This window comes from Parasteatoda tepidariorum, chromosome 9 (assembly GCF_043381705.1).
Source record: "Parasteatoda tepidariorum isolate YZ-2023 chromosome 9, CAS_Ptep_4.0, whole genome shotgun sequence".
Taxonomy (NCBI): Eukaryota; Metazoa; Arthropoda; class Arachnida; order Araneae; family Theridiidae; genus Parasteatoda; species Parasteatoda tepidariorum.
The window spans coordinates 38,056,363-38,074,883 of record NC_092212.1 but is presented as its reverse complement, the minus strand read 5'-3'; the positions used below and the strand labels follow the sequence as shown (position 1 = coordinate 38,074,883).

Sequence of the window (18,521 nt, the reverse complement as noted above, 5' to 3'; positions counted from 1 at the left end):
TATATGTTTATTCAGAGAAAGTACGTTTTTGTGTCTGATTTCGTAACTTAATTAATAGTTAGCACTAATTAATTAGCATATTTGAGGTCACCCCCAAGAACCATTAAGATTGACACTTAGTTCGTGAAAATCCGATCATTAGAACGAAAGTTATTCAGGGTGATATCTTTTTTTTGCGGACTGTACAAGTCCGTTGTGCATGGCCGAAGCCTTGGCATCCGTAGCACTGCAACGGTCCCCGACCACCGCGAAAACGTTCCACTCTGAAAGCGAATCGCTGGATCTTACCTATGGTGAGAACATGAAGATGATTGGCCGTCTCTCTAATGATTGCGAGGAAAAGTGGGAGGAGCCAATAGGCCTTGTTCTCTCTCTTCTTGAACTGGATTATTTTGACCAATTGTAAGTCCATTTTCGCTATTTCTAAAGAAATGTGATCTGGATTGAAGTCGGCTGAGAGTCCACGAATAAGAGCTTTGCAGTTTCTATCAGATGTAGCCGGAGAAGCTGCAATGGGAGGCCGGGTAGATGGATCTATATCGGAGTCTACTTTGGTTTGAGATAGTTGTAAGAAAGCTCACTGAATAAAGTGGTAACTAAACAGTAAGATGAAAAAAATTTTACAATTAGAGTGGTGGGTAATTTACAGGCGACAGTTTTGACTGACAGTCACCTCTCGAGTGCAAACGGTTAAAAGTGATTGAGAGAAATTTATCATATATATTTGAGAATTGAATCTGTAGTGGCTTGCAAGTAAGTAAGACAAACCTATCATAATCATAAATGAAAAAAAATTTAGACTTATATTTCCCACCACTTTCTTATTTCTACTAGATTTTGTATAAAATGGCTTTAAATTGGTTCGTCTTCATAGTGGTCAGATCGGACAACCTATAACATACCTGCCAACTTTTAATCCTTTCGAGGATGATTTTCCGCAGTGGTAGTGGAACGGAATTTAAATTTTAAATTTAGGCAGAAGCATACGCGACATTTCGGAAAAGCTATGCGGACTACTACAAAAGTATTCCACATTAATATATATGCTAAATTTAATTTTAAAAATAGTGGTGGTCAAAAAGATTATAAATTAAGTTTATAAATGCAAGGAATATATGGAAAACATGCATTTTACTACCACTTTAAAGATAGAAATAAAATTTTACGGCAAATACGTAAAAGTTGTCACGTATGCTATAAGAAACTGCATGGAGGCTTTCAATTGCAGGAGGCGTTGACTAAGATCCCATTTCTTCTACAAGACAAAATTTTCTATAAAAAATCGCAGTTCCAGAAAAGATTTTAAAAAAAATTGCGGTACATAAAAGGTATACAAGTAATTATTTTTGTTATTATCCTTTGGTCTGCTGTGTTTTGTTACAAAAAATGTTAAAATATTTAAATTCATAAAAATAACTATGGAATATAAGTAATGTGTTGAACTATAAAGAACTTCTGCGTAGTGTTCTAATATGTATATATTTTCACTGATCTTCGAGTAAAAAGATGAAAACGTATAGTTAGAGATAAAATAGGATGGAAAAAGAAGCTGGGCGTTAAAAAATAAAAGTTTCCATATGTTATGCATGCCACAAGTTTTAAAAATGGGTGTTCTCTTCATTGCCATCCCCATTCATCGAAAATTTACCAGTGATCAAGATTTATTTTAATTTTAAATTCAACCTCTTGCAATCAGGTTTGAAACAACGGGTTCAAACACTAAAAGCTTACAAAACAGAGCTCATTGTTTACACATTTACCATATAATTCTCGAAGATATTGAATTGTCATAAAGTTCGAACTGGTAGTATGAGGTCTCAGATTTGCCATTTTCCCATTCATCTTGAAATATCGGACTTTGTCATCACCTCCTACATCAAAGAGCCTCCACACGGTATTTTATAAACAGTCTGCGCCGACTATTTAAAAAGTGAATCAGTTGTGAGCATGAATCCAAATTTTATTTTAAAAGTAATTGAGAGAAATTTGAACCCGTAGTGGTTGATAAGTGAATAAAACAAACCAATCATATTCATAAATTAAACAAATTTTTAGGCATATATTTAATACCACTTTCTTATTTTTACTAGATTTTGTATTAAATGGGTCTCTTTTGGTTTGCCTTCATAGTGGTCAAATCGGATTACCAATAAGAAACCGTGTGGAGGCTTAGGGATGGGTCAATAAGGTAACAGGAATACAAATAGGATGAAGGGTCGGGAATCAACGGTACTTCTCCTTAAGTGGATCTAGATCAGTGGTTCTTGAACTTTTTTGCCTCGCAGACCCCTTGTCATGTTTTTCCATTTTGTTATAGTGCTACTCACTGTGAAAGATTTAAATTTCCAACTGTAGTGAAGTGTATTGTGAAAAAAACATGTTATTTTATACATTAATTAATTAAATTCAAACTAATTTAATTAACATGTAAACGGAATAAAATAATTCCACTACAAAGCCCGTACTCCGCTACTAATATTATAATTGCGGAAATAAGTTTGTATATAAAACCGTAGTAGTGTATTGTCGGTCTGTTAATTGCGTTTTCACGTAAAAACTATGTAACAAATCTCCGTGATCTTGTGCACAGATTAAGTTGGAAATCTAGCCAGCTAAAGAGTTGACACAGGTTAGGCTACAATGTATCGCAGGCAACTGCTAGTTTAGATTAATTCAGTTTCATATATCAAAAAATAATCCCTATAACTTAAATTTTAATAAAATTTTCACTTCATAGCTACTTTTATAAATTATGTAGAATGTAGATAGATATATGTCTTTATGTTAGAAGGTAGTATAATGTAAGTAAACTGGTACTATCAGTGTATGTTGATCATTCCATTCATGAAATGCCAAAATTAAAAAGTCACGACCTGCTCATATCGCTGGTTTAAAAGTAAAACGACACATCTGCAAACGTATTATACCTGCAGATGTGTCGTTTTAGTTTTGAAGCAGCGATATGAGATCCACTATTGTGACCTCCATTTTCATTTCATGGACCCCCAATTTTTTTTTCATTTCACACGGACCCCTTGCAGGATGTCGTCGACCCCTGGGGGTCGATATAGACCACTTTGAGAATCACTGATCGAGATGAAACTGTAAGGTTAGCAGAATCAAAACAATGCATTAAGATTTAAGATTAAGATTTACAATCGATGAAGAGATACAAATAATGAGCATACGCGAATGATGACTATATTCAAATGAAGACGACTATTTACATATGATGTTGAAGGGTTAATATGTGTTGGCATGTGCAATAGGTCTAAAATTGGCATCTTTAATATGCCAGTTTTTAAAATAACGATTGTTAAAAAGAAAGGTTGAAAAATTTTAACTTTCAGAGTTGTAGCAATTTCACAGTTACTGGTGATTGAGAGTCTCCTATCCAGTGCAAAGGGGTGAAGGATTTTTCTCTCTGATTTAACACTAGGTTTATAGACGTTTCTTAGATACCTATCTCTACAAACACGCGTCAATTTGACGCATGAACGAATACATATAACAGCACTCACAGAGATGCCAACTTGCTCCGGAGAGCAAATATATATTTTAAAGTGGAATTTTATCAATTGTGATGTTTGGTTTAATAAATTCAATCAGTAGATTTTTATCCACCACTATTTCTAAATAATTCAAAGGATTATATAATCCAGCATTTTTTTATATGCTAAATATACTTAGTAGTTATTTACCGTTTTTTAAAATTATTTTTTGAGTGTCCGGAGTAATTGGCATCCCTGCACTTAGAAAGCAACTAAATTATATACTATAAGAAAAAAAATACAAATATGAGATATATATTTATGAAATATTCTAGTATTTTATTTTTCAATACTCGAACTAAGCAACTGAAACCTTCAAAATCTGACATTCTGCCTTTGTTCTTTCTATAAATGCTTACCGGCAACAGTTGTTTATCGCTTGTTTCATTTGAGATAACGATATCGGATCGAAGTATTGTCTTTACATTCCTACTTATTATTGATGTGATGTTTGCATGTTTATTCAAAATTTTGTCTAAATTATGATCTTTTATGATCTAAAATTATGATTATGATTTTGTCAAATTGACCCATATCCGTAGGGATAGGTATGCCTCAAAGAGAATTTCAACATTTCAACGCTTTTGAAGAAAATAGACTTCAATATATATTTACCTCGATCAATGGATAAAAGTCATTACAAGAGATAAAATAAAAATGCAAGCGGGTATTGTAAATTTCCTTTTAAAATTCGAAATGCGTCAAAATGACGCTCCCCGTAAACCACTTCAAAATTAATTTTCATTATTCTTCTCGATTAAATTCATATTTGTTTAAGAAGATTATAAATAATATAAATGCAAACTGGTGTGTCGCGAGGGTGAACTTCTTAATGTAAATCTTAATCAGGAATTATGTTCTTCTATTCGATATTGATTGAAACTAATGAAAAATGTGGGATAGCACAATATTTACAATATTTATTATTTTTCCCTTTGGTTTGAAACAGACAAATTCTAAATAGAACTGCCAGCATCTCAATTTCCATTCGTTGGACTTCTGATGTTGTAGAGAGAGACATTATAATTGCGTAGAAAAAGGGGATTTTTCCACTATTATTATACATCGTCTATGGATGGTTACTTTTTCATTTATACAAAGCATATTTTTTATTAAAAAAATGATGCGTGAGATTTTAATGACAAATTTATTTTCAGATGAAGAGGACTTTCATCCTTGCATGGATGATATTTTTCTTCTCAGATTTCTGCGAGTTAAAAAGTTCAAAACAGACAAAGCGTTCCAATCTCTGAAGGATTATTATGTGTACAAAGCTCAGTATTCTGGTATTATTTCCGATCGCTTACCATCTGATATAAGACACGTCTTTGAACACGGAGAATCTACCATACTGGAACACCGGTATAAAGATGGCGCTGGAGTATTCGTTGCTCGTGTGGGTAATTACATCATTTATTTATTCTTGTATTCTATATGAGCTTGTTTTAATCAATTTCGAACTACTGTCGTGAAAACACGAAAATGAATATAGTGATGAAAGTGCGTGCATTTCAATGAAAAAAAAAGAATGAGTATTTATGGTCTGACGAATTTCGTGCTTTAAAGTGCTAGCTACGAATTTAGTTTTGAAGGGAGTGGGTATATACGAGGTGTTTTTAAAAAGTAAAGATACTTAACTGTTTGCAGCAAAAGAAAAGCTTATATGAATCCATTGGAAACACGCACTGTATCCTTGACCATACCGCTTTTCCATCGAGCTCATTTCTTAATTTTATGGTGAGCTATGTTTGAGCAGCACATACTGACCGAAACTTTCACTTATTCCTTAAAAGACATCTTGCATGATGAAACTTTCACAATGATACTGAAATAAAAACTGAAGTAGAAATGTGGTTCCGCCAATATGTGGAAATGCCATGACTCAACAAGGATCCAAAACTGCCAAATACAAAAGCTTGTACCCAGACTTAACAAATGCTTTGACAATGGCGGAAACAATGTCAAACAATAAGGCATGCACCAATAAGTAATTTGTTATGTACATTTATCAATTAAAAAATCTTCAAGTGAATATGCGGCACTGTATCTTTACTTTTCGAAAACCCCTCGTACATACACAGGGTATGGGAAAAAATATGGAAACATTTCTATACAAACTCTATGTAAACAATCTATTTTTTTTCTTGGCCAATGTTTTGGAAGATTTTGCATAGCAAAATAATTGGTATAATTTTAAAGATCATGCTTGAAGCTATAAAAAATGGTGTCCTTTTTACCCATGCAAAATTCAGATTCAACAAAATGAGGAAGTTAATATCTTCAATCTAGCTTTTATACCAGTTTATTTATTTCCATAGAATTACGATACTCGTATAAGAATGCTTTTACAAGTAAAATTGTATTATGCGAGCTAAAATCATTTATTTTCTTGCGCTCACTTAGGCCGATGTAAATTATTCTGCATGGATATAAAGGAAAATTTCTAAACATTTCCTTTGAAAAAAAAAACTTAACAAAAAAATTGAAACAACTTTAGTAAAAGTTACCCATAAACACTATAGTGGTATATTGTACTAAAAAAATTCCAAATTGCTTTAACGCGAGTGTACTAAAATTATTACACTTTTCTTATCAAAATGGATATCCGATTAAGATTTACAGTCATTTTTTTTTTCGTTAACGATCATAATTAGTCAATTTTGAATGGCAGAACATAGTTCATTTATGTTAATGAAACGATTTTTTTTTTTTAAATTACCTATCAGCTAACCTAATAAAACTTAGGCTTTGCCTGTTTGTGGGTCTCTTATAAATCCAGAAACATTTGTTCTATCATCCTGAAATTTGGATAGCGGCTGTAAGGGATAAATTCAGCCATCGTTCCTAAAATTCGAAATTTTCTATTAGTTGGTTCAGTAGAGCCGTTTGAAACAATGGAATTTTTCATTGGCTTAGAACTTGCCATTTATAGCAGTTGCATTATTACAGCTGCAGACTATTGTCCTTCCTTCAAATATTTTTAAGATTACATCAGTGATATTTGCTAGTTTATATGTGATTATAGTGAGTTTGCTAGTTATAAAAAAAATAAAAGTAATATTTATTTTAAATAGTTTACAAGGGAAATAAAATATTTTAAAAATTATTTAAGGAGGCATATACACCTAGGTAGGTCGGAAAAAGCGTTTTTTTTCTCTTCTAATTATGTTCTTCACTGCTTCAAGAATCATAATCCAAAAGATTAAAACGAAATACGTCATTGTTTAATGCCTGTTATACCCATCAATCAACATGTTGTTGAGAATTTTAATAACTCTGCCAGTTAGTGCAGCAACAGCAGAGCGACCCTTTTCAACTCTTCGACGTCTCAAAATTTGGCTTAGAGCAACTCAAAATCAAGAACGATTAAATGGACTTGCTATTACACATTCATTGAGAAATTGATTTGGATGTTGAAAAAATCATTGACAGACTTGTCAAAGTTTCTAAAAAATGCATTGCGTTTATTATTTAAAGATTTTGAATACTTGAATTATTTATGTATTGTTCTATTGTTCATTATGAAAAAAATAAATGAGAAGACTAATAAATGTGAGACCGAAGAAAAATAAATGTGAGACCGTCGAAAGGAATAAGTAATTGAGAAAATCACATGATTATGGAAAATTTTAACTGTCATGTTTTGGCCTCGAGCAAATGCATCTTGCCAAAAGATACTGATTGCAGTTAATCTTTATTTTGATGCGTTTAAATACTAAAAAAGATTGTTTAATCCAATAGCGTAAAACCACTGACAAGAACAGGAAATAATAATAAATAAATAAAAAAGTTTTGATTATTTTAGTGTGTGGATTTGGGTTTTTCAGTTTGTGTATGATTTCGTAATGTTGTTCTGTACTGATTAACTGATAGTTTAATTTTTTCCACGTATGGAGAACGGCTATTTAGCTAGTAAACAATTTAAGCAAGTGATTTCAAATACCTTTCAAAACCCTAATATGGAAACGTTATTTTTGCGTTATTATTATCTACATCCTTTTAATAATGTTCATTTGAGTTTTGGAAGCTAAAAATAATAATAGAGAACGTTCAACATACCTTAACGACGCTCAATTTTGATTAAATTATAATTTAGAGAGATACCATTGGGTAACAAATTTTCCTTCGTTTTATGTTGCATGAAATTTTCTAATTAATCTTAGATATTTCCGCGTCGCAGATATCAAATCGCTAAATAAGCTACAGGTTTCTTTTTTGCAATTTATTTATATATTCCTAATCAAGATTTTTTAAAACTTACTCTACTTTAAACAAGATGGCTACATTTCTCTTTTACGTAGGAAGAAGGGAAGCGATAATACAATGCGGATTAAGTTTTTATGTTCATCAAGGTCATACGTTTTTTGTTGTTGTCCTAAATGTTATTTTTAAAGTTTGTTAGTAGATAAACATTTGCGTTTTTATTAGTTTGTACATTTAACAACGAATAAACTAAACTAAAATTATCGTTTTGAAAAATATCGTCTTTAGTTTATTAAATTAGTTTAAATTAGTTTAAGGAACAAAACTAATTTCAGATTTGAAGTCCTATACCCAAATTAGGTGAGGTCCAAGTACTTGTATAAATGCAACAAAAAATTTGTGCCTCAATGTATTAATTTAATAAAGGATTAGGTGCTTAATAGTAGAATTAATTCAAAGCAAAAATTTATTTTTTGTTCAGTGGAGTTCAATGTCCTAATAACAAAAGTGACATTTCTCGTAATTCTAACTATCCGCATGCGGAATTTCTGTTTAACCAAGTGAATGGTTTCTGGAGATCATTCAGATTTCAGTTTTTTGTACAGGGTGTTTCAGTGCAATGGTTACAAACAAAGATGATAGGTAGGCGATATCAAAAGGGTTTGGAAAATACACAACCCATCGTTGTAAACATCATTTCATTTTTCTAGCTGGTCATGCGCATTTGTATCCGTGTTCTTAATTGATCTGAAATCTTAAATTAGTGCCAATTTTACCTTTTCTATAATTTTTACTAGTTTCTAATTTATTGTGACACTTGTTGGTATAGAGCTTTCAAAAACACTATTTTCTGTTTGTAATTTATTTGTCGGTCCTTCAAATCTCTAAAAGCTTTGAACTTTATTGAGAAGTAAGAGAAATCTTATAACCTAAACTCATCTTAATTTATTAAATGATTTTTATAAATCTTTTTCGATAAAAATAAAAAAATGTATTAGTATAAAAGTGCTTAGATTATTTCATCCAAACCCTGTACCAGGGGTGGCGAACCTTTATGCACCAACGTGCCATTTTTTCTAAAACATTGCTTAATTTGGTCATAGTCAAACAATTTTGACTTCGTGATTATTGGGAAAATAACAACACTAAATACTATCAACTCAAAACTCTTTATTTACTATGAAAAAGAATACATTTCGCAATGTCTGAGTTAAACGCGTAATTCAACTTAAAGTAACATCAGTGTGACTTCTGTTGTTGCAGATTGGATGACAAATAACTTATATTAGGTTGTAAGATGTTATTTTAAGCAGGTCTGTTAATTTTTTTTTGCTAGTTATTTATTGTTAGCTTCTTTTTTATGGTAATTAATTGTTTTTTTGGCATTAATTGAAATTTTTTTTGTTAATAATTATTTATTTTTTTAAGCTTGTTTTTTTGAATTTTAATTTAATTGGTAAATTGTTTCACAGTGAACTTCGTGATCGGTGGCGTGCTCAAAATATTATGTGGCGTGCCATAAATGGCACGCGTGCCATTGGTTCGCCATCCCTGCCCTGTACTCATTATTCTCCTTTTATTAATAGTTTGAATCATGAGGAAATTCACTATCAACATACTCTGTATCTTTAAGTAGGTATCGTCATATATTTTATTTCTGACAGGCTACTACGATACCAAGAGATTCACCTCTGACGGGCAAATAACTTTAATGTTAATTGCCACTGAAGTAGGATTACGAGTTGAAGCAACGCAAATCACTGGTTATTCTGTCATTGTAGACTTTGATAACTTCAGCATAGAGAAAGCAAGACATTTTGGTACTCCAAGAGCTATCTACCGTATAATCATAACTATCTTGGTAATGTTTCAATTATCCAATTTTTCGTTTTATTAGAAAAATTATGTATCTTATGGAACTGTCTTGAAAAGTTAGAATTTTTCCCGTTTGTCTTATTTTATTAAAGCGTTGAACTGTTTTTGTGAATTTTAAATAACATAATTTGTAATTTTTTTAAGGCATTAAAATGAAATTTTAACTGGTAAATTTTTAGTCATCCCAGTTACCATCTCTTCAATATATTCAAATGCCTTTCATGTTATGTATGTACAGGCAGCGAAAAAAGAAAGGATTACTTTTATATATGATATTTTACTTTTATATACTTCTTTATATTATTTAAGATCTACTTTTATATAGGATATTTGCACATCTTATCGGATTTTTCTTTCTGTAAAATGTTTTACTAATATTTCAAAATTTTTTTTAAAATACGTACAAGAGTGAACTATAACCGTGGCGAAACATGCTTATTTTGACAAAAAAACGTCGTATTTTTTGAAGATATATAGCTTTTTTTTCATCAAATTCGGATTTATCAATCTCAAAACAGGGGGGAGAGACAAAGTTTCGGAATTTTCAAAACTTTCAAAACTTGTCAGTCGTTAATGAAAAAAAGCAAAAATGATGCAAAATAAAAATGTAAAGTTCTCAACAAAATATAGAAAATAACGGAAGAGGAAGACTCCAGTTAGTTATAAAATTGCTTCCATTTGTTTTAAAATTGCTAAAATCTTCACCCGTTTCGGCTTTAAAATCCTTTTCAGGTTTGTTATAAAATCAAATTTAAGTCTCTAAAAGATCGCTGAGACATTTATCACATTCCTTGTCAGTGCGACCTTAGTTACTAAACGCGTTTTAAAATTGAGACTAAAGGATCACGATATATTTATATCCCTTATCAAGAATTCGGGAAATCTTATAATGCTTCTCGTTTTTGGAATCTTGGGCATAAATTCAATTTAGAAAATGCTAAAATCATTTCCCCATCAGCTGATCTTGATGCCCTGGAATCTAATTTTATTTATGTGAATTATGATTCCCTTGTTAACGACATTAGTTCCTACCCACTTCTCCATAACATGTAGAAATGCCTTTTACCCTTATTTGCCTCTCAGCAACTGTGAGTTTCTCTGTTCAGTATTTCATATTTTTTCTTTCCCTTCTTCTGGGGTTTTTCTTGTTTTGTTTCTCACCTCCATTTTTCCATTTTTTGTTGGCAACTTTAGATTTTTATTTCAAATCATTTTGGTTTTTTTACATTCACCCCTTCCAAGTCTAGAATATGGGCGCCAACTTTTGTAGTGTTTGAAATATGTCGATTGCTTCTTCATATTAGTATATTTTTTTTAAGCGAAAGATGTTTTCAATTAAACAATATCAGTTTCTTTGGGGACTGATGCGCGTTGAATCTGTCGAGTCTCAAAGTCCTCCATGTTCCCCTAACAAATTAGATCTCAGAGGGTACTGATCCAAGAGTTACCTTGAATTCTGGGTGGTTTGTTGTTGTTGTTGTTGTTAATTTACGTCGCACTAGAGCTGCACAATGGGTTATTGGCGACGGTCTGGGAAACATCCCGGAGGATGATCCGAAGACATGCCATCACAATTTTGATCCTCTGCGGAGGGGATGGCACCCCCGCTTCGGTAGCCCGACGACCTGCGCGTGAAGTCGAGCACTTTACGGTAGCACAGTTTAACGAGGACCAATACCGCACACCCTCGTTCCCTACGCAGACTGATCCAAGTGGTCACCCACCCGCACACTGACCGTAGCCAGTGATCATTGACTTCGGTGATCTGCTGGGAACCGTGTCTTAACGATCAGTCCACTGCGGGACCTGGGTGGTTTGAAATTACAAGGCTGCGGAGTTGTACATTAGTAGTCGTAAACTCAAAATTGGATCGGCCGTTCAACGACGGTTATAATATAAAATGAAAAATATTAGTTTCTTTAGTACTTTCACAACTACAGTGCTATAGATGCCAGGCACTGCTGAGATGCCTGAAATGTACCGAATGGCACTTCACCTACGAGTGCAAAAAAAAGAAGGGTACACCTCTAAGTGCTGCAACTGGAACAAAGAACACACAGCCAATTTCTCTGGGTGCGAGGCCCGGTCCAGAAGAAAATTCTCATGACATCGGAAGGATTCTTCGCCTGTGTCATCCTCATCAAAAAACCATCATCAAAGTTACCATCATCAACTCTTAAAAATAAAGTTGTGATTTCATTTCTTAACACCATCTTACAGGGAAAGACCCCTGACCTCTTATGTTCTTCGACACACCAACGACTGCTTTCTACTACATCAAGTCTACAAACTCTTCTCCTCGCGTCTCTCGGAGCTTCGCACCGAATTTCCAATAAACTCTCACACAGATACATAGGAGAAGTAGAGCCCCACACAGGGCTGATACTTAGATAACTACTACATATGAGCACATTAATTTCAAAGCAAAAAAAGAAAGAAAAATCTAAACATTAAGATTCGATTGTTAATTCGTTCAATTTAAATGATTAAAATAAAAGAATTATCTCTGAAATAGAATGTTATGTTAATTGAGAGGAATACCATCAATTTGAAAAATGAAGTATCAGAATAATTTTTTTCTGATTTTTCGTAGATGGAGGAAATTTTACTAATACATTTTATTTATATTATTAATCTGGGGTCAGATAAATTTCATAAGGCGGATTAATAGCTTTAAACAATGAATAAGTATTGCTCTACTTTTTATTAATTTTATTTTTATGCGGTAACATTCACTTATTCGCGTGTATTTAATGGCTACGCAATGAATTACTTAAAGACAACACAATTCTCCAGTGATGCTTTACGCAAATCCGTTGCTACTAATGCTCAATATCAACGATTTTCCTGTTTTATGCCAAGTGTTCATTCATCTTAGCAAGCCTCCCTCATTGTGCCAGAATTTTCTAAAATTTTGTTTAAGGGATTATTCTTGAACTCGAAATCGAAAGCAATAAAAAATAAATTCTTATGTTTCATCAGAGAACATGCGTTTCTTTTTTTTGTTGGTCAAAATAAGCATATTTCTCTACGGTTGCAGTTTTTTATAATCTTCACTACTGAAGTATAAAGGAATACAGCTATAAAATATTTTGCAGTTCCTAATTTCTATCTTACTGTCATAAATCATAAAAAGATAAACAAAATATGAATTATACTGCCAGAGGGCCTATAATTTTCGGTCTACATAGGTGTACCTCTAGTTTTAACTAGGTAAAAGAATATAAATATTTCAAGTGTTAAATTGCAACTTAAGTAGGAACAAATAAGCAAATTGTTATATTATGATCTATTTAAAAACAATGATGAACAAGTAATAATTATTCAGAAAGAAATTACATTTTAAAAATACGAAGTTTTATCTAAGTACAATGGAATACTGCATTATTTTTCAGTTTCAAAACTATTTTAATTAAGCAAACGACACAAAATAAACAATTAGTAAAAATAATCTAATATTGAATATAAAAAAGTATTTAATTCTTGTGGGTGAAATTTCAAAATTATGGAAAGCAAACACAAAAAGTTAATTATTAAATGCATGTACTTTAAAACAATTAATTAAAATGCGCATAGAAATATTACTAAATAGATATAGAATTAAATACTTATAATGCTATAAGATTTCACTTGTCTACTACGCTATCATTAATTTTGCCATAGACGCCAAGGTATTTCGCCATACATACCAAGGTTTCACCATATACATATGTGAACCTGCATGTTCTTAACAGTATTATTTTTAAATATTAAGTAAATGTAAACTTAAAAGTTCAATACAGATCACAGAACTACTAACTCAAAAAATAAAAAAAAATTGGAAAAGCTAAATTCCAGGTATATATTTAAAATTACTTACGTTTTCGGGCACGTGGGTTTAGCGTCCTTTTTCTAACATTTATTCTGTTTATGTGGAATTCTACTCTAATAACTTACATGTTCTGGACTTTTTGGAATGCCCAGAAAGTCTAAGCGTCGACGAATGTTTCAGTGAAGGTAAAACCATAGATTTTTCATAGCCTGTATTTAGAACAGAAGGTCAACATATGTGAACAGAGGTAATGAAAAGGATACAATTTAAGAGATTTGTTTGAGATATTACCATAATACTTTACTGAATGAAAATCCATTCAAAAGTTATGAGGGTACTCCCTTTTATTTCTTTATTTTGCTGATTCTTTATTTTGTATATTTTATTTCTTTATTTTGTATATTTTATTTTCAACCAGAGGAGCATGCCTTGTCGAATTAAATCCTATCACATTGTAAATGAAGCAAGATTTGTAAGTGGAATGTTGAGCGTTGGAATGCATCTTGTGTCAAAGAAATTAAGGAAAAGAGTAAGTCTGAAATTTGAGTACACCCTCAATTTTTTTAATCATAAAATGCATAATGATGCACAAATGTTTCGTTACATTAGCCGTTTTATTTTATCCCATTAACCCCTTGGGGACGGGTGATTCAGAAAAGCATTCGTATAAAATCAGAATCAGGATGTAATTAAATAAAAAACGGTAACTTAAATGTAGTCGTTGCTAATTTGACAGGCTTACTTTGCTTTTACTTTAAATATTGTTAGCTTAATCATATATATAATCAATGTTAGATCAAAGTATAACTAAATAGTTTTATTTTGAACAAAGTAATAGTGAATTAAATAAATCAAACAATTATAACTCCGCCCACAAATAAACTGCTAAAGAATTACTTTGATTACCAGTTTTATCTTTTTACCCTGATTGATACAGGTTTATGCTGGCACGCATTTGTGACGGTCGGAGTGAAAGGGTTAATGCCCCCGCGGCCATAAATTTTGTAATAGTATAGCTGCCAATTTCACCAAGGAAATCTTTTCATAGTGATGCAGTTCGTATAAATGCTGTTTATTAAGAAAAAAAAGGAGCAGAAATTAATTGCGTGTTTCATTAAATATTATGTAGAAATTAGAGCGAAAATTTTATTATCTTGTCAGCCAGAAATAAATAAAATTTTAGTTGAGAATTATTTATTTTATTTTATCGCAAGTGACAGTCAAACTTCATTTCAGATTCATTTCCATGGGAGAGATTTGGAGAGTCTTCACAAATTCTTATCACCAGAAATCCTTCCAGAAGAGTATGGAGGACAACAAGGGCCCTTGAAGAAATACGCAACAGCATTTGGGGAAAGAGCTTTGAGCCTTGAAGAACATTTTAAGGAAATGAACAAATATGGATACAAGGGAAAAACTCTTGAAAAACTCAGGAAGTGAATTTCAAATTTATGTAAACTGAATTGGATTTTGCGGCAATGATAAGCTCAAAATTGCGTTTATTACAAAAATGGTAAGGGTTGCACTTAAAAAATGAGAGGTAGTTAGATCACCATCGCACATAATGTACTACATATAGTGTATTCTAATAGAAGAAGTCAGAAGCTTATACGACTTCAATTTGTATTTTTAATCACAAACAAATAGTACAAAGAGTTCATTGATAAGTGCTAATTTCTCTCTTCAGGCTTAAAATAAAAACTTTTTTGTTATTTAAAAGTAGAATTTTTTATTATTTAATGTGATCGAAATTCCAATTCGGAATTTCTAATTTCATCGAATCTTTAAATATTGATTTTATATCAGTTTTTAACTGATCAAGGTGATCAGTAAAAATCAGGATTTTATTTTCAAGAATCTCGATATCTGCCATTGAACACTTTTTAAGAGCTGGAAATTGCATTAGCTCTTTGCGACCCATGTTTGACTTGTATATATCAAACTTGGCAATGAATGAAGATATGATTCCCTTAGCCTTGATTATGTTAATTTATGTCCTTGAAGTTTTGCGTTGATTTCGTTCATTTTTTCAAAAATATCCTTGAGGTACGCAGTTTCCAAATTGCGTTGCTTCAAACTCTCACTTAAAGTGATCAGTGGTGTCGAGAAACTCAGTAACCGAGTCAAACAATTCGAAGAAACGGCGCAAACAGTTTCCTTTTGAAAGCCATCTCACAGCTGTATGTAGGCGCAAGCGTTCGAAATCTTCATCCTTTTCATGGCAAAGTTCTTGGAACAAACGGTCATTAAGAGAATTAGCTTTGAATTTATTGATGCCAGAAATAACAAATTGTAAAGTGTCAGGCAGGGCACCACTCAACTTTTTTTGCAGCCAAATGTTGACGATAAATGACACAATGAATGGTGATAACCTCCGGTACTTCTTTTTTAAGGTGTGCAGGAAACCCAGTATGACGACCAGACATGGCAGGAGCACCATCTGTTAAACAGGCACTTACAGTTGTAAGGGAAATTTATTTTTCCTCAAAATAATCTTTGACCAATTTAAAAATCGACGACCGTTTTGTATCAGTGATCAACGTTTTTGTTAACAACATTTCCTCGTTAATCTCACAGTTGATTCATCAATCTGCAACGCAAATTTACCTTCTTTTAAAAATTTGATGAGTTTTGATTAATGCGGCAATCTTATCAATTCGCCTGAATACAGTATTGCGACACTGATGTCTGGAGTTTTCCTGAAAACCGCTGAGTTATCTAGTGATAAATGTTTCGTCTATTAATCCTTTTCTCCTATTACATGCCTTTTAAAATCGGAGGTATAGGAATGAGACGAGAGAGGAGCATTTGAGGAGAAGAAGGTATATAAAAGACTATGACTTTCAACAAAAGAGAATTCCTGAGGGTCTGATTTCCGCTTGAGATACCAAAACGTATGACGAAAACGATCCGGAACATTAAGTTTTTTAATTTTTAGCTATCATAATTCTTTGTCTACACCAGAACCATAAGTTTTCATATATGTTTTCCATTTCGATCTCAAATAGCTTTTGTTATTAATATTTTTCAGCAATTTTTATCTTTTGAATACTCGTCGCCCCCTGATCGCCCCCCTAAGGATTATCGCCCCCTTGAGGTGCTCTATTGCCCGCAGATTGGGAACCACTGGTCTAGAGTATCAGTAAAAAAAATTCTAATAAATAAAGATCTCGAAGCTTAATAAATTTTCAAATAAAAATACAGATCAACAGAGATGCTTAGTATAGGTCCTGTGATAATAGGTTTTTTATTACTGCTTTGCGTTGATTTCTTTAAAATATGCACAAATTAAACGATCGTCTTAATTTTCGTCACTAGATGCATTGAAAGAGTTTACGAAAATCGACTGACGATTATCGGTACGTAAAGCTTCAAGTGGAAGTAGAAGAGCTAAGCTTTTCATTGTATACTTACCATGAACTACAATACTTAAAGACGTTCCACTCTGACGTAAACATGACTCTAGTCTAAAAATTTCTCATGACCATACGGGCTCCTACGCCCTCTAGCATAACTCAAAATGAAATTATTGGTTGATACAGAGATGCGAACTTGCTCCCGACAGAAAATATATATTTTAAAGTGGTAGTTTATAAATTTTGATTCTTGGTTTAATAAATTCAATTTAACAGATTTTTATCCACCACTACTTCTAAAAAATTCGTAGGGTTATATAATTCACCACCTAATACTATTAATGTCCCGCCATACCTTCTAAAAAGCAAGCAAATATAATCAAATATTTGAAAAATTTACAGTTATTTACCGCTATTTAATAATTATTTTGGCGTGTCCGGAGCGGTATGCATCTCTGGTTTATATTATAGATTATAATTGATACTCTACGATTATACTTTAGTGTGTAAAATAATTTTGTTTATTTTCGAATGATTATATCAAGAAAGATGATTATATTTGTAATATGAAGGAATAAAATGTACTTATCTGGTATAATTAGTTCCATAGTTAAGTTTTGTCTGCTTCATTACAATAAATTTTCTTTTGAATGAAAATGCATTTGCGTGGTTTTTCTTAATGTTATAAATTATATCATATTGAGAATTTAGGTTGAAAGATAAAATATTCTATTTAGTTTCAATCCTTTATTCTGGATTTTAGTTCTATTATAAGTAAAAAGTGTTTCTGACATATTAGCTACTCTTGCTTATTTTATTATGTCGCATAATAAATCCTTCTGTAAATAGAGAAAAGAAGAAAAAACTACATTTTCAACACTTTTCGGAATTTATTATTTATTTTAAAAGGAGTGTTGACGCATGTCATTGACGTAAACAGTGAACTCCACCACCCAGGATTTGGACTGGAATCGGTCCGTGGATAAGACGCCTCCGAACAACCCAAGGAACATTAAATTACTAGTGGGCTGGGCCCCCTGCTCGCTAACGCTCGCCAACCCCGAAAATTGCTACGCAATCTTATATGGTTTGTTTCACAAACCAAGCTCGCTTCGCTCGCTACTAACTTAGGTTCATTGCAAATGCAAAAAATTCTAAGAATTCAAAACAATCATTTAAATCCATATAACAACTTTTTTGTAAAAAAAATTTACATCTTTTTAGTAAATACTAAGTCATTAAAATAAATTTGAATTCCAATAAATGACATGTAATTCGTTAAACCTATTAGAAATGTGCTATAGTATAAAATCTTGAGATAAAATTTCTAAAACTGATATCTCTTTAAAAAGGTTAAAATTTTGGCTGTAACTAAGTCTATTAAAAATAGAAATAAGCGAATTGCAATGGAAAAACCTACATAAACAAATAAATTCTAGTAAAACAAATAAATTCGTGATATAAATCAAAAATCGTCAAATAAATTCGTAATATATAAATTCATGAAAAAAAAACGCGTTCGACAAAATACTAAGATAGAGATCTATCAACAAAGACAACTCATTTCTGCCTAGCTGATGCCCTCTCTGGTTATTTCAGTTTCCGTTTTTAAAAGCGCTATATATTGAGCCATCTCAGCTAGATTTGGCATGTGACATTTTTAGCGGCAATCATTGGTCGATTTTCTAGCGTTGCCATTCGGGGAGTTGTAATGAGGCTTTTTTT

At 32.1% G+C, this 18,521-nt stretch overlaps 2 protein-coding genes across 10 annotated transcripts in view; both read left to right on the top strand.

Moving 5' to 3' along the window:
• The window catches only part of LOC107446010 (alpha-tocopherol transfer protein-like), a gene marked incomplete at its 5' end in the record, with an annotated part of 24,604 nt that extends 7,138 nt beyond the window's left edge, over positions 1-17,466 (top strand). Inside the window, 4 exon segments of the mRNA XM_043054845.2 lie at positions 4,709-4,951; positions 9,419-9,615; positions 13,859-13,969; positions 14,677-17,466. Of these exon segments, the coding sequence (XP_042910779.1) occupies positions 4,709-4,951; positions 9,419-9,615; positions 13,859-13,969; positions 14,677-14,880 (755 nt within the window). The 3' untranslated portion in view covers positions 14,881-17,466.
• LOC107446127 (fibropellin-1) overlaps positions 1-18,521 on the top strand; it is a 93,503-nt gene that overhangs the window by 23,641 nt on the left and 51,341 nt on the right. The gene's annotated exons all lie outside the window — the stretch shown is intronic.